Here is a 24,469-nt window from a genome sequence, read left to right as displayed (position 1 = left end):
ACCTACCGACACTTGTTTCATTTTTTGCTCACTTCCTAATACCCATTGCTCCGGTGGTACGGCTACCATGTGTCTTATGCCTTACAAAACGTTAGGCGCATAAAATTTTGCAGGATAATTGAAATATAAACTCCATTCTTCTCCTTCTTATATTTCATCCCCATGAATCCCAATTCCATTCCCGCTTCTCTAATCGACTACAAAGATATTCCCACCACAGATGACCAGGTGCGCTTGAAGTTGCGGTCGCTTGGAGAACCGGTCACATACTTTGGTGAACTCAATGTCAATAGACGCCAGCGGTTGATCGCGCACCTCGGCGCCTCTGACGGCACAGCAGACGTTGATATGGAAGAGTCAGACCCCTCGGACGAAGAGGATGGTGAATTCTATACGCCTGGACCTGAAGAGCTCTTAGACATCCGCTACGACATCTTGAAGTATGCGTTGGTGAAGGCTAAATCGGCGCAGGCGTTGAAGATTCACGAACTGGGGGTCTCCGCATTGAAACATCTCCAAAACCGACGCCTTATTGGCGATAAAATTGCAAAGTTTATGCTTTACGGATCTCAGACTCTCGAAAGTACTCAGCGGGCGACGTCGGTGGTGCGATTTTCTCGCGGAAACGGTGCCAGATACATCGCTTCGGGGTCCTGGGACGGCAGCGTGTGCATTGTCAATACTGCCAACTTGGCGGTCAAAAAATCGTTCAAAGCGCACGAGGAAAAGGTTGGTGACGTGGTGTGGCTTGGTAATCAGTTCTTCACCTCTGGTAACGACAATCTTGTGAAACTTTGGGCGGTCAATACAGATGAAACTGTCGCTACGTTGACTGGTCACACGTCCCGAGTAGTACGGATGGATGTTCACCCATCGCAACGGCTTCTAGCATCTGCTTCGCACGATTCCACGTGGCGCTTGTGGGACATTACGCGACAAAAAGAACTCTATCTTCAGGAGGGTCATACAAAAGCGCTTTCCAACGTCAAGTTCAATGACACCGGGTCGCTTCTTGCTTCTGCTGGGCAGGATGCCCTTCCACGCATCTGGGATATGCGTTCCGGAAAGAATATTATGATCATGTCTGGCCATATCAAGCCGATTCACGGATTGGCATGGAGACCATACCAGAGTCATGAGCTTGCCACAGGCGGTGATGATGGGATGATTAAGGTGTGGGACTTGCGGTATTTCAGGAAGGGTCGAGGGAATGTGGTAATGGACGGCAGCAAGCTTGCAATTCCGGCCCACAGCAAATTAATCTCGGATTTGAAGTACTTTGAGCGCGGTGACATGTACCCTGAGCTTAAAAACCGCATTCCTGTGGATAAAACCTTGGATGGGGAGAGTCAGAAGGGAGACATAGAGTTGGAAACATCGGGGACATATCTTGTGTCTTCGGGTTATGACGGGGATGTGAATGTCTATACAGCGGATAACTACACAAAGGTCAAGACCCTCAAGGGGCATTTGGATAACAAGGTGATGAGCTGCGATGTGAGTGACAATGGGCAGTGGATTGTAAGCTCCGCGTGGGATAAGTCAGTGAAGTTGTGGGGAGGCGATAACGAAGTGTGATGGTTGAGCTTATCCTAAATCATTAGTTCAGGTAGAGTCTCTGAATATTCAGTCCTGAGCATCGGGATGTTAGCCCCTGGATGTTCATATTTATAGTCCTAGAGTTCCTGAATATTGCCACTACATATGGGTGCACGATATTTAGGGCGTAGTGAGGGCTTTCTCTAAAAGTGGCTACATCCCATGGCGTAAAGCCAACCCTATTCCCGTATAGTAGATGTCTAGAAGAATACAACAAAAACTGCAATTGGGCAAGTTTAAGCTTTATTGGAAGGTGAGAGAATATTATTTATATTGATTACCGGTTACACGTACTACGGCACGATTTAACTGGAAATCCAATACGTTGATGGGTTAAATTAATTGTTTGACATGATTTTTCTAGATCCGTTCATACCGCTATCACCTCTCCGAAAGGTTTCCCCTATTAAACGGTTCTTTTGCGATTCATTAGTTTTGTAACCTGGCCTATTCTTCATAAAAGCTTTGCTTTTTCTTTTTTCTTTTTTTCGTCTTCAATCACCCGGTAACTGATTACTCCCAGGGCCACTTGCAGTAGACGATCACGTCACCGCTCCGCCTATTGTCCCAGTGAAACCATGTGTTGAAAAAGCGCTCGCATTCTTGATAGCCGGAGCCCTCCAAGTACGGTTTCATTATGGGCTCGAGATTTTCGAAGAACACGAGATGGGTGGGCCATTCGTACTCAAACTTCCCGCTCTCACGCTTCGCCTTAATTGGAGGCGGGAATTTTTGCGTCAAAAATGCCACAGGATCGGCATAAAAAATATCTGACTCATCCTGGTAAGTCTTTACTAAGGTGGACGCCGCAGGGTTTCCGATCAAATGTAACGGCGGATCGCAGCTGAGGGCCATGATCGGAATGTCAAGGTGGAGGTGCGATTGCATCGGCGTGGAGTGGCAGGGAGTCAAAAATCCAATAGAGCCGACATCAATATCCTCACGCAAGTACTCCATAACGTCCATGACGCCTCTTTCGTGGATCTGGGTAAAGAAGAGGGAAATGGCGGTGTTGAGTAAGATGGTGGCGATGATAACCGGCTTAAGCCACGAACGCTGAATCCGGTGAAAGCCATGCGCGGTAAAGTATACAAATAGCGGCTGAAGGGGATAGATGAAGCGGAATTCCTTGTGTGTCATCATAGAGTACACCAGGATGATGAGCACAGTAAGAAAGGCGAACTGGGAACGCCAGAGCCGGCTGAACCCCATGAGTGTGAGCGGAAGATGAGCGAGGAGTATAACCGGGAGACCTTGGAAGAGGTAGAAGTGCCATGGGGCCAGTCCGTAGAACACTGAGAGGTTACTGAACACATTGAAGCGCACAAAGTTGAGGAGGGGGACGGTGGGCTTGCCGTAAAAAGCGTAATCCGCCGCCATTCCCAACGCAAAGAAAAAAGAACCAATAGTAATGGCAAGTACCGCGAGTTTTGCTCGAGTTACACTGCTTCGGACTCTAACTAGCAGGGCCGCGCCAAAAAAGAGCCAGAGCAATCCGTTGGTTGGTCTGATGAGACAGCTCACGGCGGCCGCGCTGAGTGCCTTGGCGGTGTCTGCAAAATAGACATGACGACCCCACGGCCAATGAGCTAATGCTATGGTCGTCAAAATCATCTCGAGTGAGCTGGAAAAGCTCCTCGTCACCATGTACCAATTCCAGCCTGAAGTGATACTGACGAGTAACGCCCAGCGCGCAAGCTGCTCCAGCGCGGAGCCTCTGGCAGCCCTCTGCACAAACTTGTAGGTATAGTAATCACCGAAAGCGGCAAGAAGGCCATTCAAAACCTTCGGAAAGTACAAAACGCCGACGACTCCGAAGCCGGTCCATTCGCTGAGCTTGTACGGGAGCGCGTAGAGGAGCGGGTGGACAAACGAGCGAAGACCGTTGGTCCACTCCCATGTGAGGTTTCCGTAGCCAAAAACGGCCCAATGGGCAGGTTCTAGCGCCTGTAAATACTCATCCGGCTGGAAAAACGTGTGGATAGTGAACGCATTAAGCACACGGAGAATGATGAGGTACGGAAGAACGAGCGGTGCTGGAAGGTTTACGGATGATAAATCAACCTCATCTGTGGACGGAGCCGGCCCTTTTTTGGGTAAATCAGCAGTAGGACCTTTATCAGGCATATTGGGGTGCAAAATGTGAATTAGATGCAATTGTGGTTGAGTTGATTTGATGGTGGATACTGTGTTGATACATACCGGATATGAACCGGTAAGTGCTCGGAGAAAAGTCATAGTGGGTTTAATACATATAGCTGATATATTTATAGGTAAATATGTATATATATTGGGAAGCTACCGTACAATATTCGTACTAAAATGTTATAGTACTGGTTATTTAGCTTTGTGTATGGAATAAACAGTGGTATTGCTTTAATTCTTTTGGCATGAATACTGATATATATGTACCAATTGTAAACAAATCATTTAATATTATGCATGTCCACTTATATCAAGAGGTACTCCTTGACTAAAAATAATCAGATTACTTTCAGCTTAGCCCTGACAGTGAAATTTTATAAAAGTGTAGATATGTAATAAAAGGACGTATTGTTTGAAAGTGGAGCCTGGAACGTCAACAAATGTCATCAAACTAATTTTGCACTAGAAACTGTTATTTATATTAATTACAACATATACGCACAATTATTTTGTGTAGTTCATGTCACAAAACAAATGTGTAGATAGTCAAGTGTAAATACCATTATGCCAGTTACCTACCCTGGTAACCTTATATCTAGGCTCAGGTGTTATATACTTGCACTTAGGATGAAACAAAAACGTGTTAGTGAGGTATTTTTTTTTCATTCTTCGGTAAATTTTGGTATGGGGAATGTGATTTCCGAAACTGATAGCTCCTCTGGAGCTGTATGATCAATCTACTTCGCCAACGTCTCATTGGCCTCGTTCAACTTTTGTGCATCTGCAGATACCTTTGCTATCCACCGCGTAATCAACAGTTCATTTTCACTCTCCAACGCTGCTATGCGGTCGGCCAATACGTTGTTTTCAATTTCCAAGCTGAGAACCGTGTCGTTTGCTAGCTCGATAGCTTTATTCTTCTCTTGCATCTCATGGAGTTTGACTGCGAACTCTTTCTGCAACTTTGCAAGCGATTTTTGCTGTGCTTTAGCGCTAAATCCGTTAGTGATCCTATCACCGATCCAATTCGTATACATACCTGAATTCCAACGCTCGAATATGGTCTTCTTGCTGGGTGGTCTTTGACTGTTCCGCACTGAGAGAGCCACCTAGATGGCGCATTTTCTCTGTAAGGCTGGCCACCATATCAGTCTTCTCCTGTAAGTGTCTAGGCTGTTAGTCTCTGATCGGATGCCGACTTGGAATACTTACAAGTATACATCGGATTGCTTCAAGTCGCGATACTTCTGTTCGCTGGATATTTGGCGGCTACTAATGATCTCGCCTGCCCTGTTAGTACACTTCTGAGAGAAAGGCCGACGTACTTACATGCTTGGTAGACGGCAGAGCCCACGCACTGCCGGTCTGTTGCCGTTTGTAACCTAGCTAAATAGATTTCTTTCCAATCTGTCGTACTCATATTGACTTATTGGTGAGTGGGATATCGGGCGAGGGTGGAAGGCGAAAAACAGCTACGGAAAGCGTGAGGAGTAAAAGTAAGACGGCTTGGTAAGTGCTAATTAGCTTAGATTTGGCAGAAATCTGAGAGCTTTGGCTTACCTTCGGAGTCTGGAATTGTCAACGTCTTAGAATGAACAAAAAGTCAAAAGGGAGAATAGGATGTTACAAAGTAATGTCCCTACCTCAGTTAATCAGACGTTTCTTTAAAATTTTGGCCTGCATCGAGCCGTTCCTTATCACTGCTGTTCCCCCGAGTTTGCACATGCCAGTTGCCGAATGCTTGACGGGTTGGGCAAAATAATGTGTGCCACAACTTACAATTCTGTTTATTCTTAACAGATACACCCCAATCTTGCGATACAGTGAGTCCACAATTGCCAAGGAGTGCATAATGTTCAAGAGAAGCCCTATGAATGCACCCGCCGCCACCTTCGAGACAACCACAGACGAGACTCCCGAGATAACGGAAGTTGCCTCCGCTCCCATATTGCCGGAAGTTGCTAGTGCCATTTCATCCGAGCATGTTGGCAACAGTGAAACACTAGTTTTGAAGGAAGAACCCACGCTGAAATCCCAGAGCTGGTGGCTACCATGGAGAAACACCCCAGCCATAGCTAACGCCAAAGAGATAGTCACAGAAGCGGATGTGACAGATACTCAAGCCGCCACACAAGGTTTAGTTAACACTGCAGAAGTTATGGAGATTACAGAAGTTATAGATGTTACGGGACTCACAGAAGCTATGAATGGCAGTGCTACAATGGCGTCAGAGGCTGGGACATTGCTCCCCACCTTTCACAGCACACCAGCACTAGAACCCCCCAAAAGTACCCAGCCCAGTGAGACATCGAAATTTCAGCCGTGGGGCTGGTCTGATCCGGTGGCCGTTGTCAAAACTGCAGCCAGCTTCATGTACACCACTCAGCTCCTTCCTTCAAAGGCTACCTCTGTCAATGAAAACCAGGAACTCGCCAAAGCCTCGTCGTTGCGAGCTAGATCTCCTTCGCCAAAACCTCCCGGTGACAAGAAAGCCAAGTCTGTTTCGCCGAGTCGGGGCTTGGGCCAGCCAATTGTTTTCTCGCCCGGGGACGTTGCCGGGGAAACAGACGTGAACATACATATTGGAACCGTTCCAACCCAGCCGTCATGGTTCAGTTGGCTTACGCGTGAAACACAGCTGCTAGATTCGGCCGTGGATCCCAGTTCCGAGGAGACACTCCGCAAAGACGCCACCCAGGCGATCCACGGTTTTGCCGGCGACGGAAGGGCCAATAGAGGCGGTGACTATGCTGTGAAAAATACGCGGAGCAACAGCAGCTATGGCGAGTTGGCGGTCTTGGGCACAGGCACCCAGGCCAACCCCGTCTCTATGTCCACACCTATACCCATTACCGCTAACGAGGTGCAAGAGATGAAACTCCAGGATTCGCCTTCGTCTGCAAGTCCAGCGCTGATGGAAAAAAGCGTGGTGATACCACAGTTCGACCAGAACTATCGCAAAATCACCTACAAAACTAGAGCCCGTCTCGCCTACGAGAAATATAGAAACCTTCCGCAAAAGCATCTATACAGAGTGCAAACTCCACCAGAGCTCAAATCTGCAGTCGTGATCGGCATCCACGGCTTTTTTCCCATCAAGATGGTGCGCAGTTTGATCGGCCAGCCCACTGGAACGTCGGTTAGGTTCGCAACGGAGGGTACCAGGGCCTTACAGGTGTGGGCGAAGCAGCAGGGTATCGTGATGGATATCCAGAGCATTGCGTTGGAGGGCGAAGGCCGAATTCTCGAGCGGGCTGAGAACTTGCACAAGCTCTTGGACAACTGGATTCAGCTCATCCGCAGCTGCGACTTTTTATTCTTCTGCTCGCATTCGCAGGGCGTTCCAGTGGCGATCCATATCCTAGCCAGACTCTTGGAAGCGGGTGACTTGGAATCTGTGGCAAAAATCGGGATGATCAACATGGCGGGTATCTGCATGGGTCCATTCGCGGGAATGGATGCCAAAATCGTGGTGCGAGTTTACTCAACGCTTGAGAACGATATCCTCCACGACTTTTTTGATCTCCAGGACGCAAAGAGCGAACAGAGCCAGAAGTTACTCGGAAGCCTAGAGGTTTTGCTCAGACACAACGTGAAGGTCACATTTACTGGCTCAGTGAATGACCAGCTCATCCCATTGTACTCCTCCCTTGCGCTCCAGGCATCACATCCGAACATCTTTCGCTCTGTATACATTGATGCTGCCAGTCGTACGCCTTTGTTCATGAAGACGCTCTTGAATGCAGTGCTTTTGGCGAGAAACGCAGGGGGCTCCGATCACCTTCTTCTCCAGGAGATCAGCAAGAGCCTTATGGGGACCCTCACCGGCGGTGGACATTCCCGAGTCTACCACGAGCAGGAGGTGTATCTCACAGGAATCAGAAACTGCTTGGAAACCACGGACTTGGTGGGACCGGTGGAGATGCATATTCACGTGATAAAACCCAAGGCGTTGTCACAGAATCCGTACCATCTTCCGTGGTGCATGCGGGGCTTTGTTGACGAGTTCAAAAAGATTAGGAACGTGAATGCGTACGGGGTATTAGAGGAGCTAATTGCAGGGTTCAGGGAGTGGGAGCCTACGGTGAAGCAGTTCAAGGATATGAAATATTGCATGGATGTGATTGGGGAGATGGATGTGGAGGAAATATAAACAGCAGGAGCGTAGTTTGAGCTGAAAAATCCTTGTCAGGACTTGAATTGTCTTTCAAACCTGGGGTCAAATATTTAATTCAAATCGGAAGTCAAATCTGTGTTTTATATTTGCAGGAACTATCAAGCTGTATCTGGCTATCAAAATTTTCATGGTGGCTAGGTCTGAGTAGGGTGGCCGTCAAACCTTGACAGTGCCTAAATCATGCCTAGTTCAGGGAACCGAATTGCATTTTCAATGAACTGTGGCGACAATCTCAAAGTGAGTATACCGCTTATTTCGTTGTTATCCAAGGTGAGAAACCATGAGGCTCTAGGATTGGAGAGTTTTCGAAACACCAAACAAAAGGAATATACCTTAATTCTTCATCTCTAGATCATTGGGGCTTTTAATATATAAATAAAACCTTCTCTTACCCTTCTTAAAACTCAATCCTTAAAATATATCCGAGTGCTTTTCCTTTGAAAATGATCACCGGAGTGTTGAGTAATAATTCTCTTTTATGTTTAACCACGTAGTGTCATGACTTCATTAATCAGATTTTCTACCTAGTCGGCCATACGGTACTCTCCGTTTTGGACATCAAAGCCTACCTCATTTCACTGTCCTCATAATCGAAATTAGAAGTTTTATACCGGTGGTAGGCTCAGAATTTAGTGTCGTTAGTTCGCCAGTACCACACTAGATAATTATGCTGAGTATAAGTTAAGCCATTTATATTATAGCCGCGACATATCTGGTAGGTAACTTTGTGTTCCATTACCCAGGAGAGAGTATTATGAGCTGCTTTGTACATTAGATATAGAGGCAAGAGGGGGGCAAGGAGGTCCTTGTAAACGATAAAGATAGCCGTATCATGCCACTCCAGGGATGAAGGGTCCGAAAGAGCCGATGAATGTCATCGATACACCCCCTATATTAGAGGTACCTGGCCCTTACATGCTAGATAGCCTGATGGGGCCTAGTTCAAAACGGTCCCCGGTTTGTAACAAAAACCCTAGAGAGAACAGATAGAAACAAATATCGCGGTGAATTAAACTCTGTGATTAACCAAACATACCCATCCATTTTTTTTATTGTTACAGGTTATTAACTAATCATCACTTCTACTCGCTGTCCGGCTCGCGGTCAGACTCTTCCACCTTGAGGTGCGGCTTCCACACCTCCAATAAGTTGTCATCGCCCACAGATATGCTCACATGGCTCAAGCTTGGATGGTATGCCATGTCATTCACCTTGTAGGTGTGGCCGGCGTGAATAAACTCCAAACACGGGTCGTAATAGGCGCCTTTTTCGTTACGGGAAAAGTAGTTTTCCTCGTCAAAGTCGCTTCCCAAGTGCTCTAAATTCCAGATGTTGATGCGCTTGTCAGCAGCGTTGGACATTACATACGAACTATCGGTCGGACTGAACTCCACGTTCGTGACTGCGCCAGTATGGCCGCGCAATTGTCTGAACGGCGCGCTCGGCTTTCTCAAGTCCCATAAGCCCACCACCATGTCTGCAGAGCCGGTGGCGAACATAGTACCGAGCTCGGGGTGGAAGCAGACGGCATTGACCGCAGCACCGAGGTTACGTGTGATGAAGGGCGTAGCCGGGGTCCTCAAGTCATGGACCTGGTATGTCTGGTCGTCTGAAGCTGAGGCAAATAAGAATTGGTGCACCTTGTTCGCAGATATATCATTTACCGTAGCGCTGTGCGAAGCGAACGCGTTCACGGGGACGTCGCGATTGACATCCCAAGACGAGATCTTTCCGTCGTCAGTTCCGGAGAGCAATTCACTATCATTAATCCAGTTCAAGGCGTAACCCTCTTTGGTGTGATACTTAAGCTCAGTTCTGTGGCCTTCACCAGAGGAAAACCGGTCAAAAACATACACCGACCCCGAGTTCGATAGGGTCGCGATGAGCTTTCCATTCGGCGAGACTTTCGCTTTGTTTACTTCACCGTTGTGTTTCCACTTTTTCACAACGTTGAAGGTTGGGTCATTGGTGGTGGGAACCGGGATAGCGTTCTGAGAGTCCAACGTCTCCGGAAGCTGGATGCTTCCGACTTGTAAGTAGTCCTGTTGGTAACCGGAAGTGTTGGTGCCAAACACAAACTGGGCCCTGAGTGACTGCTTGTCCGCATCTAACTCGACTTCTGGGAGCCACTGGCAGGTCAAAGAGAGAAACTGAAGGGCATGGCTTTGGACAGTGTCGTACAACAACGGCACGGTCTTTTTCCAGATTTTGTACTCTTCATTAGTGACTTTCTCATTCAACTGATACTGTCTTGCGATTTCCGCGTCGACTGATTCAATATCAACCGGCTGTTCGATCTCGGTAGACATTTTGTAGTGGAGAAGAGTAATGGGAAGGGAAGGGAGGGAGGCTAGTTGAATTGTTTTGAAGAGTACAGGACCAAAAGTGGTAAATGCACGCACATACAGGTAAGTAAATCCCCCTACAGGGTTGGGAGAAGATAATGGATTAGCATTCCTAGGTTACTAACATTTAATATTCTTATATAGGTGGTAGAGAAATAGAGGTAAGTTTTAGTAATTCCAGACTGTAGTCTTACCGAAATACAATGTAATTTGGAAAAGTGCAAGGCTTGTGCTTGGGGTTACTATAGCAATACACGGATTATTCATCCAACAAGGAAACATTGAAATTAGTGAGCAAAATTACATCCATTTGTATTAAAAATATACATCACCGGCTTACCCGATGTAACAGCCTGATTATCACCGACTAGACCTACATAGCAACCAAACCTTCCTCTATCAAAAGGTTAATACTTAGCTACAAAGTGTTTGAAATCTGAATATCTGTGTATTTTTGATCAGAGGATTAATAAAAGGATGCTGTACCTTCGATACCTCCAACAGGTTCTTTTCCGAACCCATTTTGTTAGCTGTCCCTGCTCTATGCCTCGTCTACTACGCCTACCCTCCAAAGGCGTCAAATCTGAGCTGAAAGACAATGTCGCCGCTGTTACCTGGCTTCACTCCAATTTGCTTGAACTTGCTGGGCTGTTTCTCCGCACTCCAGTTATCCTTCCCACCGTACGTGATCAACTTCAGTTCTTTATCGTACAGGAACTGATACTGTGAGGCGTCAACGAACCGGTTGCAGGTTAACTCGCCCAACCCATTAATGCCACAGAAGCCCTTCGATGACTTTAAGCTATAGCCGCCGAACGGAGCTTTAATCACGTAGAAGGCCGCACAGGAGCCACTGGCATACCACTTCCCGTTGCTGATGAGGCATCCTCTCTGGTTAGTTAACTTAATGTATCCGCGGGTGCCGTCGCCAGTTGGAACTGGCTGAGATGGACGGGTGTGGGTCGGTGCTGGGGCCTTCCAGCCCTTCGGCATGAATTTAATGCCCTCGTTGGGACAGGATGAACCTGCCAACGGCGAAATCGGTACAAATTTCTTCCCCAAAAGCGAGCCTTGGACGTGGTAGAAGTACCAGATCTCCTGCAACGCGTGGTACCGGTTGCACCCGATTCTCACATCCTCACCAAATTTGTCAGACAAGGCCTTTTCGATTTCCTGCTTGCTATAAGTTTGGGTCTCTGAGGGGACGATTCCAGCCTCTTCCAACCACTTGTATGACGGAAGCCTTTCAAACAACTCTACCGAAATTTTGAAGAAATCCACCACGTTCTGGTCCTTCTGGTAGTCGTTCCCGTAACATTGTGGATTGATGGTGGACATGCATGTGCCGTGCTTGTTGAACTCGTGGATCCAGAGCAGCTCGTCGTTGCCGTTGAAGTTCTTCCACACATGGCTCATTTTGGCCAATAACTCTGTCTCGTTGAAGCGCGTCATAATCTCACGGACGTTCTTGATGTTCAAATCGTTGTTGCAGAACTGCTCAAAGGAGCCGTCGCAGTTGTCAGGCCAGAGCCCGTGCAAGGTGAACATGTCGCTGGGCCCAATTGGCGGGGAGTAGTCCCAGAATTGTGTCTGTAAGAGAACTCCTCCTGGGTATTCAAAACAGCAGGAATCAGCAACTGGCGTAGAATTGGTACACGAGAGGGGCGTATCAAGTGGGCATTTGTCGGCGGCGAGACTATGAATGGCGGGCGAGAGCACCTCTTGCATTGCATTCTTCAAAGAGTCGGGCGAGATGAACCATGCCAGCGCTGTCATTGCGGCAAAAAGTGAGGTTAAGTGTGTAAATCTCATTGCAGCGTAAAAGTGTAACGGTGGTGTTCTGGGTGGGAGGATTTTGGGGGAAGATGGGGGGTTTATATTGTGAGCAGGAATCTATGGCGCACGTGGGTCACGCATGAGAGGCGCTTATCTTATCGCGCTGCTGACAGCCGGTGTGATTGGCAGGATGTCAAGTAGGCGTTTTCGCGGCAACACTGCACCACGAATGTCTCACTACCTGAGGTTCAGGCTGTGGTACGGTGCAGTTGTCAAAGACCACAAAGGTCCGCCGTTTTCAGACTTGAATATACCGGAATATTAGAATGACTTTCAGGCTGTGGATGTGCTAGTCTCCAAGGTGATGTGCCTGCATCTCAAGCTTAAACCTACAGGTTTGTCGGTGATAATAACGATACTATGGAAATGACCAACGTTGATGCAACATCGATCAGACAGATTTTTAAGCCAAGCTAGAGGAGAAGTATTAAAGAGATGAAGAACAAGGGACAACTGGTTTCAGTCTAACCGGTGGGGGAGCGTCGATCACGAATAATAATGCGCATACATGATGTGATATGCCTACAATCTCCAAGGTGCTATGAGTAAACCTCCTAATGTCTTAAAGGCACAATCAGACCAATACAGCTCCTTTTATTGCCCCATTTATTGAATGGTACTCGCATTTGCTTCCAAAATAGAGCTAACCAACCACAACACCGATCAATGTAAAGTGGAACAGACAAGACTCCAAACCAGCTACGTCGAGATTCCAATAATATATTTTAACTTTTAACTTTCTTTTATCATTCCTAGGGTTTGACCATGGAAATCCACTACAACAACGCAAGGAAGGCAGCAGCCACCCCGGAAACACCATAGACCAAAGCGTTACCAGCTACCTGCACAGCAGCATTCAGAGACGCGTGCTCAACGGTTCCATTGGTGGTATTGGTGGTGGAATTGGAACCCGGGGTAGCAATGATCTTCGGGGTGTACTTGACACCGGTGGCTGGACAACCGGTAGAGTTAGACACCGGGTCGATGCGCACAAAGTTTTCGTCTAAAAGCGAACCCTGGACGTGGTGGTAGTACCAGATCTCGTTCAAGTTGTTTCCACTGTCACAGCTGATGTAGACCTTCTTCCCGAACTTGCTCGACAAAGCGCTCTCAATCTCAGAGCTGGTGTAGTTCTTGGTGGTGGAGGGCACAATGTTGGCTTCCTTCAACCAGTCATAGGTAGGAAGCTGCTTGTGGGTGGCCACGGTGAGTTTGTAGAAGTCAGCAACCTGTTGCCCTTCGGTGTAATTGCTGTAACATGAAGGGTTGATGGTGGAGTAACAGGTACCGTGTTTATTATACTCATGGATCCACAAATCGTTGTCTCCCGCAGTGACATTACCGTTCTTCCAGTTTATATCCATGTAGGCCAAGAGATCCTCGTCGCCAAACTTATTCAACACGGCTCTGGCGTCAGTAATCTCCAACGATGGAATACAGAACTGCTGGTAGGTCCCGTCACAGTTGTCAGGCCACAAACCGTGAATGGTGAAGGCGTCCTCTGGTCCCAAGCCTGGGCTGTAGTCCCAGAACTGTGCTAACAATACTACGCCTCCTGGGGACTCAAAGCAGCAGAGGTCTTCCACGACAGTCGTGTTGCTGCACGATAAAGGCAAGCCAGCAGGGCAGGAACTGTTTGAGTAGGAAATATCGAAGGAACGCAAGACATCGCTCTTGTATGCAGAGGTCAAGCCTGCGAAAAGAAGGGAGTGAAATAAGGCAATGGAAAGCATTGGAGGTATATGGGTTGAAATTTGGGCTGTATTTTGGTGCGTGAGGGGAAGGGGGCTTTATAGTAAAATCTCCATAGACCAAGAAGGGTGCAAAACGGCCATGCGAGTTGGCGATAAGCCTAATTGGTACATGAAATTAAATCATTAATTCAGGGACACGGGCTAAGCGGACACGGGTGCGCCAAGATGTTAGATTATTACCAGTTGTGTCGAGGGTATATGCGCCCCCAAATGCTTATTCTCCCAAAATTGAAAGACGGAGATTTACGATTTTTCGCCACACGCTGGCGTATCTAAGAACACGTATCACTGTTAATAGGACTAGCTGCCCTCTTTACCAGTTTACTTGGGACCTAGTATATATAATAATATGTTAAGTGGGGTCTATTCCCAATTGCGTAAATATACAGTTAGACGAGAAAACGTGCCCAGGAATAGTATAATCATGTAAGAGACAGACTAAGCAGGGTGTTGCTCCGGTTTGTATGCACGTCGTATGAGCTAATAGAGTGCACGTGTGTGCTCGTACTGAAGTTTTTCAGTGGGGACTACTCATAGCACCAAATCAGAAAAAAAGACTAGACTTGGGCCCGGTAATCCCAATTTGGAAATAATAAACAGTAAAACTCATTTCCCAGCGAGACTAAAACTAATGTGTAGCATCCATGCATGGCTAATATATACAAGACCGTCTATCCTTTTCCCTATGGGTAGCGCCTTACAGGTACGCGGAAAAAATTCCGCGGTATCCCGTGGCACGCTTAATGGCTTGGACAACATTTCCGAGATGACGGGTACCCCCGGGATAGATGCTCATCAATGGGTCTTTTTGCAACGTGGGTTAGTTATTTTTAAAAGCTCATAGAATACTAATTCGGATTAGAGCTTGACGTGCTTGACCAAATTCCGGGGGAATATATTGATGCCACTTGGCGCAGAAGCAACCGAGAAAGCTCGTAGCTGGAAATAGATAACACAACAAATATTTCTTATGGAAATTTAAGCGTAATCGGAGGGGATTAAGGTCGCGCTCGGACACCAAACAATATTGTTGCATATGTTGGTGTTGGTTGTGTCTACTAAGGAACATAAACATAACATGCCGAGCATAGTTGCAAGGTTAACTACAAGTACGTGACGTTATAAGTGTGGAGGGTTGTATACCCAATGCATTCTCTGCCACCACCGAAGTGAAGTCCTGAGCGTATCCCCTGCCGTTTTTAGGCTTTCCAACCATTTGATTATACAGTCTGATTCAAGATAAAGCAAACAGGTGTACTAAATAAGGGAACGCAAATTCACAAATTAGTGTCCAACAAATATTGCAACACCACCTCGTAGCACAACGCGTACTGTGACACGCTCTGAACCATAGAGATTCTCTGGCGTCTCAACGAATGTACTGTCTTGTAGATTAAATCAGTTTCTCCCCACGCGTCCAAGGTATTGTCAGCACTTGTTGCTTCACATTCGAGTTGTTGCTCTCCACTGTCCGCAATAGCAGAAGGGGTAGCAACAGGGAATTCTTTGTAACACGTCGGACAAGATGGGCCATTCAAGGGATCGATAGACGAATCATCAGAATCACCAGTGGATTGGGTATAAACAGAGGTTGGAGAGTTTTCAACGGCAGTTGAATTCGTGCTTTTTGAGTGGGTTTGGAAACATTGCAAAACCATATCCACGGTAATAAAGGTACCCGTTCTTCCACAGCCAGCCGAACAGTGGACCACAATCGGGGCCCCGATTTTCTTGTGAGACTTGGCAAGCGAGTCTTTCAATCTGACCAACTTCAAAATATTCTTCGCCGATGGGGGGACACCGAAGTCTGGCCAATCTTTAAATACCAACTGGTAAAGATGTCTTGAACGGTTCCGTTTAGTGATTTTTAATTTCCGCACAGTGACATTGCCTTCAACATCGTCGTCCTCGTAGACAGATTCTTCGGCAACTGTGATGCCACTGGCCTCGTAGTGGTGAGACCGCCAATAGTTATCGGACTTTTTAACGCCATTCTCTTTCAAATCAGTGAGGCAAATAATCATCTCCGTATTGTTGTGCCAAATTGCCCTCCAAAAGTTTTCAAAAGTGGCAGGGAGTGGAGCCTGCGTCGCAATGTAGTGATTGGAAGAAGTGCTCGGAACATACACATAGTTGGCATTGAGGTAGTCATCTTCCGTCTGAGAAGGGGAGATTTTAGAAATAGAGGTATCTTGGAAGCCAAGAGGCAATAAATGATTATCTCCGGGAGCCTTGCTCGTCGCTTTAGGTGAGTCTAAAACAACAACTCTGGAGTGTTCGTAGGGCCAAATATTGGTGTACCTGTTCTTAAAGCCGAATTCAATCCCCTTTGGCAATGCATACGTTGTATTATCACAGGAAGGGCATGGGGCAGAAGGAGAACACACTTCGGAGACGTGGCTTTGGGAATATTCTTGCTTTACAACAGTTTCAAGTCTCACCGTTTCGCTCTGCTCTATCCTCACAAACTTCTCAAGAACCCTGTCAGAATTCCTTTGAGCAGTAACAATCTCCTTCAACCATGGTGGCAAGACACTAAGCTTCTTCCCAAGGAAGGCTTCCGGGATTTTCAAGCTACCTAATCTTCCTTTCTCTGGGCCCATTTCTGCGACTGTCGAGGTGCGATGGGTGGGTGAAGGCAAGGCTGGCTTATTCTTCTTCATGGACGATGCAAAGGCAGAAGCAAAAGGAGCAGAAGAAGGAAGGGAAAATCCGGATAAGGGACCCGGGGCGGTTGCAGATGTAGGAGAGTTCTGAGAGAGTAGCATGGTAGCATCCTCGAGTAAGTTCGCAGTGCATTTTGGTTTCTGAATGAGTTCAGCATCAATAATTGGATGCCCCGGCATAGTAAGTAGTGGTTGGATTCCGCCGTTCACGTACTTGAGTCTAATAGGACGGGTTACATTCATTTCAGGGACCTTTTCATCGTGATACACGTAGTTAAATATTTTCAAGATAGTATTATACAACGGTAGGGAGATGAATGAGCTGGTTGAGGATTCGTCATACACAATAATCGTTAGAGGGTGCAGAACGGGCTGTGTAATGTGTTCAAGGAAAATGGTTTGGTGGGGCACGGTCATAGACCCCAAGATACTTCGCATTCGGAACGAGGCTCGTTTGAGAAGGGTGGTGGGAATGCAGAGGTTCAATGACTTTCTGATCCTAGATTTTACAAATGTAGTATAGGGTCTGATATCAAGGAAGATGGTGTCGGTATTGTCGACAATTTCAGGCGACAAATCCGCCGAATCAACCGCTTCAAATTTTCCGCGGTATTCAACGCTGTCAAAGGTGGGACTGTTTGCAAGAATGCCGTGTCGAGGTGGTAAGGCTGTTTCTAGCAGCAAGGATCTATTATGCAGCTGGTGAATACTTCCTATGGTAGGTGAACAGGAAGATCCCATAAATGGAAGCATTTGTGAGCTTGATTTGATATTTCCGTGTAACCCTTGAGAAATTTTCTCTGACCCAAAGGGACTTGTGGTGGGTTTTGGTAGAGAAGTTGGGCTGGATATTTCACAAGCCGAGGCGGATGGGCTACTTGTGAGCTTTGTTGGAGTATATGATGTAGCCATGGTTGGTATATTACAAGTGAGGACACTCAGTGGTATGTAATCAAAGTTACAAAACAAAAGGTCAGTGTATGTCTAGTCAGTGATAACGAACACCTTGCACCCGAGGTGGCGGGAGATGTACGAGATTTATACTGCCCCACCCCAGGAAAACATATCGCATAACTGTACTCTAATGCAATATGACTATTTTAAATTTAACGCCCTGGTCTCTGAAAAGGGCACCTAGACTCTGAAATTTCGCTTAAGGGCTTCCATAAGAGCTATGTAGGTGGGGCCTAAACACCTTGGCATTCCTTGTAAATCGATGACGTAATCAGCCAGAGATACAAACGAGAATATTCTTTGCAGGTGAGCTACATGTAGGATTCTCTTTTTCATGCAATGAGACGTCAACATGCTTCTGGTATTGAACTTCACCAAGAGAAAGCCTAATGGCCGTCTTTACCTATCTGTTTCTAGGTGCCTTTCTACATTTTCTGTTGGGTTGCGTGCTTTCTGAGACTTGCTTGGTGATTGCTCTATCGCAAACAGGTATATCGAGATTCCCTTCTACACCGTTACTAAGACTGTGATAGTACCCGTTAGGCAAACATATATTCGTTCTATTCCGTAATCTAAAAATAGAGTGTGGGGGTATTTTTTTACGCGGTCTAGAACTCATGTTAAAACATCACTCCTCCAATTGTACGTATCTCCCAAAAATCCACTCTTCTACTTGTAAAGATGACTGTTCCGAAGCTTTGACCCAAGGAACACGGGGGTGATCGATTAGCGGGGCCAACCAGGGATATGTATCATATTCGAATAGAAAACTGTAAACCACGGACATCGCATAAATATTTCTGTCTAGCTCGAGTACACCCCAAAAAATTTCCATAATCTAACTTCTCCAGCAACAATAACGCTGTGGAGCAGAAACCTACGAGGAACTAGTTCCTGGTTGTAAAGATGAGAGTTTATGATAACTTTTTGCTGGAGAAAAAAAAAATACCTATGCAATAACCATAGACATGTGTTAGACTCTAAGGCTATCATATATTCAACTCTGATCTTGTGAGGCATCGGTTAAACTGTTATATGTTTCCAGTGTTTTACGCCAATAATAATCAGTATGTTAAACTTTGACACTAAGGAGTTTAAAAATACCTCCTTGGGTAATCATCTGAGACATGCGACACCACTGTGGCCACGTGACTAAGTCACCTTTAAAAACTTACCTTGCCCATACATCATTGGTCATGCCGTTTCACCATTCACCTGAGCAATTGAAAACCCTCTTGGTAATTCAGTCATGTTGCTTCCGAAGACAGTATGTAATGTTACCCTACCGAACGAATGGGACGCGAGAATATTTAAAAACGCGGTTTACACACGACACTGATTTGTTTACAAAGTAATGTCACATACTATTCTGTCACTGGCACTAGAACCACAAAGCAGGAGACGCATCAAAACACTCAAGAGTATAATCCATACTTCCTAACGGCATTCTCTTTTGCTTTAAAAGCATTCCCATACCTTTCAGGCCGATTATCCCCCGTAGCTTTTGTCTACCTAGCTAGCCCATCTATCTCATTTGGCTCCTTAACCACTCTCCAACTTTTGGTGACAAATACCCTAACCTCCCAAACCACCTTACGCTTCTTTGGTGACAAGCCAGACTCACCTGTTATGTACCACCGATACAGGTCAGTGATAGACGACCATGCCATACCTCCGCTACGTCCTGCCACGAAACTCAACCGGAGCACCCTTTTCAACAACAACGACGACCAGATGTCCACTCTCACCAAGATCAAACTCCAAAATACCCAGTCAAGAAAGCACTTGAAGGACTTGTTCCAAGATAAGGAAAATAATGATAACACCGAGATTGACATCTTGAAGGGCGTGTTTACCCCGTCCCCCAAAAAAAACAAACAGAGCGAAGAGGATACGTTCAAGTTCCGGGCGCGAGCCGGGGAAAAGACTACAAAAGATGCTCGCTCGCCGGTCCGGAACTTGGGCAACGATGATAAGCTTGAGGGTATCAACGAACGCTTGAAGAACTCCCTCAAAGACTTTCCAAAGTTAAAGAAAGATCATGAGGAAAGGGACCAGCATAAGGACCCCAGACGATTCGACCACTTGCAGAAGTTCAAGACTAACATCGACGAAATCCGGAAGGCTCAATTTGATTTACCCTCAGAAATCCAGTTGAAGAGGGATGCCATTTTGAGGCAAAAAGAGGAAGAGGAGTACATTATGCTAGAGAAAGAGCGGCTCGAGACGCAGCGCCGCGAGCTCGAAATGAAGGAGCTTGCAAACCTCCAGAAAATAAACAAGCTTGAGGAAAAAAGCAAGGCAAAGGAAGCTTACCTCTTGGAGAAACTAAAAAAGCAAAAGGATGAATTGGTTCAGTTGTACCACCAGGACCTGGAGGTGGAAAAATTGAAGCGAGAGATAGAGTCCTTAAAACTGCTGAAGGATAAAGACTCTAACAGGATGAAGCGGGACTTTGAGCGGGAGAAGGCAAAACTTGAAATAGAACTCAACGAGATGAAAACCCGCAAAAACAGGCTGCCGGTCTCTCTGACACTTTCCCCTTCTCCCCAGCAACCAACCCCCGACAACTCTGACTTGACCGTTATGGAATTTACCGAAGCAATTTTGCCAAACAGCAGGGGCCGCGACCTGCACCAGCAGATTGAGAGCTCCGCCAATGGCAATGGGTCCATCTGGATAGATCAACAAGAGAATCTCCACTCATGGATTGATGGCTCCCGCGTCAACCTCTTCAATACGCATAAACTTCCCCCATCACCCCTCATTCCAAATACAGTCACTGCTCCTACTATGGCGAACCCCTCACGGGAACGTCAAAAAAAGACCCCAGAGGACAGGAAGGACACACGACCTCGTAACGTTCAGCCTCTCACACCCCAACGACAGGCCCAATCCCATAGCACTATCGACGATGATCTTTTGACCGGAAAATTGAATGTGCTCACCCAGCGTAACGCCAAGCTCAAGACTGATTTGGAACAATATAAGCAACAGGCTGCGGAGTTGGCCGAAGAAAATTCCCGATATGAGAGGGCGAATGAGTCATTGAGACAGTCGCTAACCGAACTCGAATTCAAAGCCTCGGTCTATGAACAGGAATCGGAGAACCTAGCTGTGCACAACGATGATTTGAGGTTTATGTGCAACTTCTTGGGCGATTACTATCAAAAGCATCAGGAAGATCCAGTGGGGAGTCATACAGTAGCCAAGAGTCCTGCCATGCCGACCGAAAGCCCGATGTTTGGAGATTTTGATGACTCCCTGAGTTCAGAGGATGAAAGAGGGGTAGAGACTGTTTCGTTCGATAGCAACGTGGATCCCGATAGAGATACGTACCGGTTAATAAACTTCGATCCATGGAGCTTTGGCGTTCAAGAATCATCCAAAATGCCAGCCGCTATCTCCAAAGACAAGCCTCTCATCCCCAAAGCTCCCGCTTCGCGTACAAAACACGTGGATGCATCTGTATCTCACAAACGCGCTGAAAAGTCTGCTCTTCATAACTTGACACCACGACAGAGGTTCAAAGTATTGGGCTTAGCAGTATTGGCGCAGGTTAAAATGCGCAGACGGTTTGAGGAAACAAAATCGCTTGGCCGCGAGATCAAGCGGATTATCAACGATAACGGCTACGTGTTATAAATCAGAGTCTAGATTGATAATATATACAATCTCTAATGAAAAACCTCTAGGATCTAGAACTTAAGACATTAACAACAGAAAGCTGTCGACAACATGGGTCTCTAAGATGGCCATAAACTTGTTGAAATCCTCATCGTTGAACTCGGCTCTCAAGAAATTTACCGTTTCCTTGATGTAGTCCTTCAATAAAAGCTTATGGACCGGGTCCTTCGCGGCGATCAATGCTTTGTATCTTAGTTTCTCGCCGCTTGGCTTGATATCTGGAGATTCCTCATAGATATAGACGTCGTCAAACTCGAAGGCAAAATCACGGTGGTAGCTCTCGGCATCGCCAGAAGCCGACTCGTTCACCTCCTCGAGAAGCTCAAAGGCCTTGGCAAAAATTGGAGATGCTACATACAACACGGTCTCATTCTTGGATCTGACCAAAGCCAAGAGACCCAAGATGCTGATCTTCTTGTTGCGCGGGTTTCCGTTGTTGGAGAAGTATTTGAGCCAGTTCTCCAAGACCTTGCTCAACATGTCGGGGGAAGACGATACATGCGTCATCATCTGGAGAAACAAGGCGGGTTGTGCAAAGACCAATCTACTGACAACCATCAAAACCTTGTTGACCGAGATAGGCGACTCGTTTTCATCTAAGCAGTAGCTAATCATGGCAGAGAAGAGGCCGCTTTCGACCATGACCGCGAGGAATTTTTCAGAGCTATTCAAGACGAGAATTTCGAAGGTGGAGGCAAAGAGGATGAGCGAATCGTCCCTCATGTTAGGGAGGTAGCCGCTCAACACACGAAAGACCTCCATTCCGGTGTCGGAAACGAATAGGTCGGGGGAAATCAAGGCGTAGCTGCGGACGATAGTCAAAATGAGAGGTAAGATCTCGGTGGAATTGAGCAAACCAGGGACAACAAGCGGGAATTCCGCCACAAGCTGGTCGGGGGTGGAATCTGGGAAGTTCAGCAAGATGGCAGCCCACAACTCGTAACCGTCTTCGGATAAGAGGGAATATAATTCGGACGACTCAGTACAGCAGACGGAGATTAGCGGAAGCGAAATCGCATATGTTTCAGGCGAGTTTTCGTTCAAAGAAACGGTCAAGTGCTTCAAGACCCGCAACAAGGAGTTCTTCAAGATGAGCTCAGCCGATTCATTCGATCGCTTCCAGAGGTCCGGTACAATGGCCAAGATGTTCATGAGGTTCTCGCGGCTGAGGAGCGGGTTGCAGCGCTCAATGACAATGGACAACGTACGTAAAACAAACAACTTCGATTCGGTCAATTCCATTTCCGGAAGTGTCCGGATCAAAATTCGAACATAGTCGTCCAAGAACGGCTGGAAGTCGTGCTTGTTAAACTCCCAATCGTCAACAATGTGGCTGAGTGTCTGCACCGCAGTCAACTTGACAACCTTGTCATTGATGGGGTTTGCAGGGTCGAGGAGCGCGAGAAGGAGGCGGAAGATCGCGACGCGGCTTTCGCGCGCACACTTGATGGGCACCCATTCACTGAGGATCAAACACACACGGCGCTTGATGAGACGCGACTCACTCAGATCGTTGCGGAGTGCCTCGGGAATGAACACCGTCGTAAGAAGCGTGTCGAAGTCAACCGCATCGCAGATGGCGGAGCTTGCGAGCTGGAACGTTGCGAGAATCGCATCCTTCGTCAAGACGTTATCTGACAGCAACTCATTGGAGATCTTATGCAAGATATACTCCGTCAAAAAGTCTTTAAAGAAAGAGATCAAGTCCTGGAAAAAGTTCTCCGCGCACGGGCGGATTTGGTACTCCCAGGATGTAGAGAGTTCCTCATTGACCCATTCTTCCGGCTCAAGTGACCAGCTCTCAAGATCTGAGGGCTTGAGTTTCAAATACCACGCAATGACTAAGTCGATTAAGTGCTTGATGAGCTCTGGAGTGAATATCTGAGATGAGAGCATGGCTACGGCCGCGTCAATCTCTTTCTTGTCGGACTTCTGTCTCAACGTCATAGCGCCCTTCTTGTATACAAAACCGATCAATTTCTTCAACACCATGACCGCACGGATGGCCACCGCCTCCCAAAAATCGTCCCCCGCCTCATAGATTGCCTGTGCCTGGTTCTCTAAAATGGAGAGGAAGCTCATCACCACGTCCTTCAGACAGGGCATCAACACAAACGCCGTGGCGTTCGCACTGAGCAAGTTGTAGTAGAGCTTGCCGTATCCTTTCACGTACTTCTCCAACAAGTCGGAGGAATACTTGCCGTGCTCACGCACGAGGAGCTGGAAGTGTGCAACGGTATGTGCGACAAACTCCGCCACATCCTGATCCTTGTGCGGCTGCTCGTAGCCCTCGACCACGACCCGTCTCAACGTCTTGAGGCAGAGGTATCCCACCTCCATCGCGGTGAGGTCCATGCTCCGTGTCCACTCCTGGAAGAAGCGCGTGTACAACCGGATGAGTGTGGGTGTTATAAGTCCCGCTTTAGCTTGCATCGCGTGACGTGCGCGTCCAATGCGCACGAGCGCCAATGTCTTGACGATCTGGTTGAGTGCGATGAGGAGGTTGTGGAGCTGAACTACGTTGTTCGCAAGCAATGCCGTCTGCAACAATGCCTCGGTATCTTCGAACAAGGTCGGCCACTCAGTCGGGAAATCGAAGCGCACGATGCGCGCACACGCGTGCGCGTTTTGGATCGCGAGCTGTGTGTTCGCCTCACTGATTGCATCAAATACACGCGCGCGGATCGCCACCTTCTCGTCCTTTCCGATTGAGTTCTGTCTCGACGCACGCCAGTACTTTTCTACGCCGTTCTTAAAGCAGATAATCGCGAGCCAGCGGATCTGCAACGGCTGATTGAGGTCAAGATAAACGGTCTGACAGTTAGTACCAAAGCTTAAAATGTAAATAAATGTTATGGACATGTATGAAATGCCACGTAATGTCACTAGCCAGTATGAGGTAGGAATGGGTTGTCAGTGGCAATATCAGATATCTGCAAGCACAGCTTTCTAGCTTCTTTACCTGACAAAATTTAGCCAAGCAACATCGCAAGCATAGTTGTATTGTAATAGCCATATCAAAGATGCTATTATTAACAAGGTATTCCCCTCAAACAAAAAAGCTACCCGACAATTGAACGTCATTTATACATACCTGTAGTTGAAAGTGATAGCCGGGGGCGGTTTCCCAGTGTTTAAGTTGTGCTTCGGCGGCATCCTGGTCCGGGCCCCTTTCAGCGCTGCAAGAAGCTTGTAATGCTTGAATTAAAGATTCCAGGGTCAAGTCCATTGTGTGTTCTGCGGTTGTGGATTGAAGAGTGAACCATGAGTAAGACGAAGTAAAAAAAATCTTGCTGCGTGACCGGC

General features: G+C 47.1%; 12 protein-coding genes across 12 annotated transcripts; 4 read left to right on the top strand and 8 right to left on the bottom strand.

Annotated features, from left to right (window-relative positions):
* Positions 1-162: 162 nt before the first annotated feature.
* On the top strand, positions 163-1,578 carry BABINDRAFT_7319 (U4/U6 small nuclear ribonucleoprotein Prp4 family protein; the record flags this gene model as incomplete). Its single annotated transcript, XM_019132606.1, has 1 exon — positions 163-1,578. One exon carries the CDS (start codon positions 163-165, stop codon positions 1,576-1,578), a length of 1,416 nt encoding a protein of 471 aa, XP_018985935.1.
* Positions 1,579-2,112: 534 nt separating this feature from the next.
* On the bottom strand, positions 2,113-3,726 carry BABINDRAFT_170986 (putative glycosylphosphatidylinositol-alpha 1,2 mannosyltransferase; the record flags this gene model as incomplete). Its single annotated transcript, XM_019130784.1, has 1 exon — positions 2,113-3,726. One exon carries the CDS (start codon positions 3,724-3,726, stop codon positions 2,113-2,115), a length of 1,614 nt encoding a protein of 537 aa, XP_018985934.1.
* A 482-nt stretch (positions 3,727-4,208) lies between these two features.
* BABINDRAFT_160862 (uncharacterized protein) lies at positions 4,209-5,145 on the bottom strand. The gene is made up of 2 exons (XM_019128506.1): positions 5,074-5,145; positions 4,209-5,029 (listed from the first exon to the last, which is right to left on the bottom strand). The coding sequence occupies exon 2, from the start codon at positions 4,779-4,781 to the stop codon at positions 4,482-4,484; it is 300 nt and encodes a 99-aa protein (XP_018985933.1). The 5' UTR covers positions 4,782-5,029; positions 5,074-5,145; the 3' UTR covers positions 4,209-4,481.
* Positions 4,784-5,380, bottom strand: BABINDRAFT_160860 (uncharacterized protein). Its single transcript, XM_019128505.1, has 2 exons — positions 4,957-5,380; positions 4,784-4,912 (listed from the first exon to the last, which is right to left on the bottom strand). Exon 1 carries the CDS (start codon positions 5,162-5,164, stop codon positions 4,976-4,978), a length of 189 nt encoding a protein of 62 aa, XP_018985932.1. The 5' UTR covers positions 5,165-5,380; the 3' UTR covers positions 4,784-4,912; positions 4,957-4,975.
* A 65-nt stretch (positions 5,381-5,445) lies between these two features.
* Positions 5,446-8,308, top strand: BABINDRAFT_160859 (uncharacterized protein). Its single transcript, XM_019128504.1, has one exon. The coding sequence runs from the start codon at positions 5,597-5,599 to the stop codon at positions 7,895-7,897; it is 2,301 nt and encodes a 766-aa protein (XP_018985931.1). The 5' UTR covers positions 5,446-5,596; the 3' UTR covers positions 7,898-8,308.
* On the top strand, positions 8,000-8,313 carry BABINDRAFT_125266 (uncharacterized protein). Its single transcript, XM_019126979.1, has one exon. The coding sequence runs from the start codon at positions 8,102-8,104 to the stop codon at positions 8,270-8,272; it is 171 nt and encodes a 56-aa protein (XP_018985930.1). The 5' UTR covers positions 8,000-8,101; the 3' UTR covers positions 8,273-8,313.
* Positions 8,314-9,051: 738 nt separating this feature from the next.
* Positions 9,052-10,203, bottom strand: UME1 (Ume1p; the record flags this gene model as incomplete). The annotated part of the gene is made up of 1 exon (XM_019131392.1): positions 9,052-10,203. A coding segment is annotated over one exon (1,152 nt), but the record flags the coding sequence as incomplete, so codon positions are not given.
* Positions 10,204-10,815: 612 nt separating this feature from the next.
* Positions 10,816-12,031, bottom strand: BABINDRAFT_160858 (T2 family ribonuclease). The gene has a single exon (XM_019128503.1). The coding sequence runs from the start codon at positions 11,992-11,994 to the stop codon at positions 10,828-10,830; it is 1,167 nt and encodes a 388-aa protein (XP_018985928.1). The 5' UTR covers positions 11,995-12,031; the 3' UTR covers positions 10,816-10,827.
* An 847-nt stretch (positions 12,032-12,878) lies between these two features.
* On the bottom strand, positions 12,879-13,835 carry BABINDRAFT_7313 (T2 family ribonuclease; the record flags this gene model as incomplete). The annotated part of the gene is made up of 1 exon (XM_019132605.1): positions 12,879-13,835. The coding sequence occupies one exon, from the start codon at positions 13,833-13,835 to the stop codon at positions 12,879-12,881; it is 957 nt and encodes a 318-aa protein (XP_018985927.1).
* Positions 13,836-14,726: 891 nt separating this feature from the next.
* Positions 14,727-17,626, bottom strand: PTP2 (tyrosine protein phosphatase). The gene has a single exon (XM_019128502.1). The coding sequence runs from the start codon at positions 17,432-17,434 to the stop codon at positions 15,134-15,136; it is 2,301 nt and encodes a 766-aa protein (XP_018985926.1). The 5' UTR covers positions 17,435-17,626; the 3' UTR covers positions 14,727-15,133.
* A 1,479-nt stretch (positions 17,627-19,105) lies between these two features.
* On the top strand, positions 19,106-21,121 carry BABINDRAFT_7311 (uncharacterized protein; the record flags this gene model as incomplete). Its single annotated transcript, XM_019132604.1, has 1 exon — positions 19,106-21,121. The coding sequence occupies one exon, from the start codon at positions 19,106-19,108 to the stop codon at positions 21,119-21,121; it is 2,016 nt and encodes a 671-aa protein (XP_018985925.1).
* A 60-nt stretch (positions 21,122-21,181) lies between these two features.
* Positions 21,182-24,392, bottom strand: KAP120 (Kap120p; the record flags this gene model as incomplete). Its single annotated transcript, XM_019130783.1, has 2 exons — positions 21,182-23,977; positions 24,258-24,392. The coding sequence occupies 2 exons, from the start codon at positions 24,390-24,392 to the stop codon at positions 21,182-21,184; spliced, it is 2,931 nt and encodes a 976-aa protein (XP_018985924.1).
* Between the last annotated feature and the right edge of the window lie 77 nt (positions 24,393-24,469).

This window comes from Babjeviella inositovora, assembly GCF_001661335.1.
Source record: "Babjeviella inositovora NRRL Y-12698 unplaced genomic scaffold BABINscaffold_4, whole genome shotgun sequence".
Classification (NCBI taxonomy): domain Eukaryota; kingdom Fungi; phylum Ascomycota; class Pichiomycetes; order Serinales; genus Babjeviella; species Babjeviella inositovora.
The sequence above is the reverse complement of the archived record's forward strand: the minus strand, read 5'-3'. Positions and strand labels throughout refer to the sequence as shown.

Bases quoted from the DNA above. Each gene is read 5' to 3' on its own strand.
- BABINDRAFT_160860 (XM_019128505.1), bottom strand. From the start codon at position 5,164: ATGAGTACGACAGATTGGAAAGAAATCTATTTAGCTAGGTTACAAACG.
- PTP2 (XM_019128502.1), bottom strand. From the start codon at position 17,434: ATGGCTACATCATATACTCCAACAAAGCTCACAAGTAGCCCATCCGCC.
- BABINDRAFT_160858 (XM_019128503.1), bottom strand. From the start codon at position 11,994: ATGCAAGAGGTGCTCTCGCCCGCCATTCATAGTCTCGCCGCCGACAAA.
- BABINDRAFT_160862 (XM_019128506.1), bottom strand. From the start codon at position 4,781: ATGTATACGAATTGGATCGGTGATAGGATCACTAACGGATTTAGCGCT.
- BABINDRAFT_125266 (XM_019126979.1), top strand. From the start codon at position 8,102: ATGCCTAGTTCAGGGAACCGAATTGCATTTTCAATGAACTGTGGCGAC.
- BABINDRAFT_160859 (XM_019128504.1), top strand. From the start codon at position 5,597: ATGTTCAAGAGAAGCCCTATGAATGCACCCGCCGCCACCTTCGAGACA.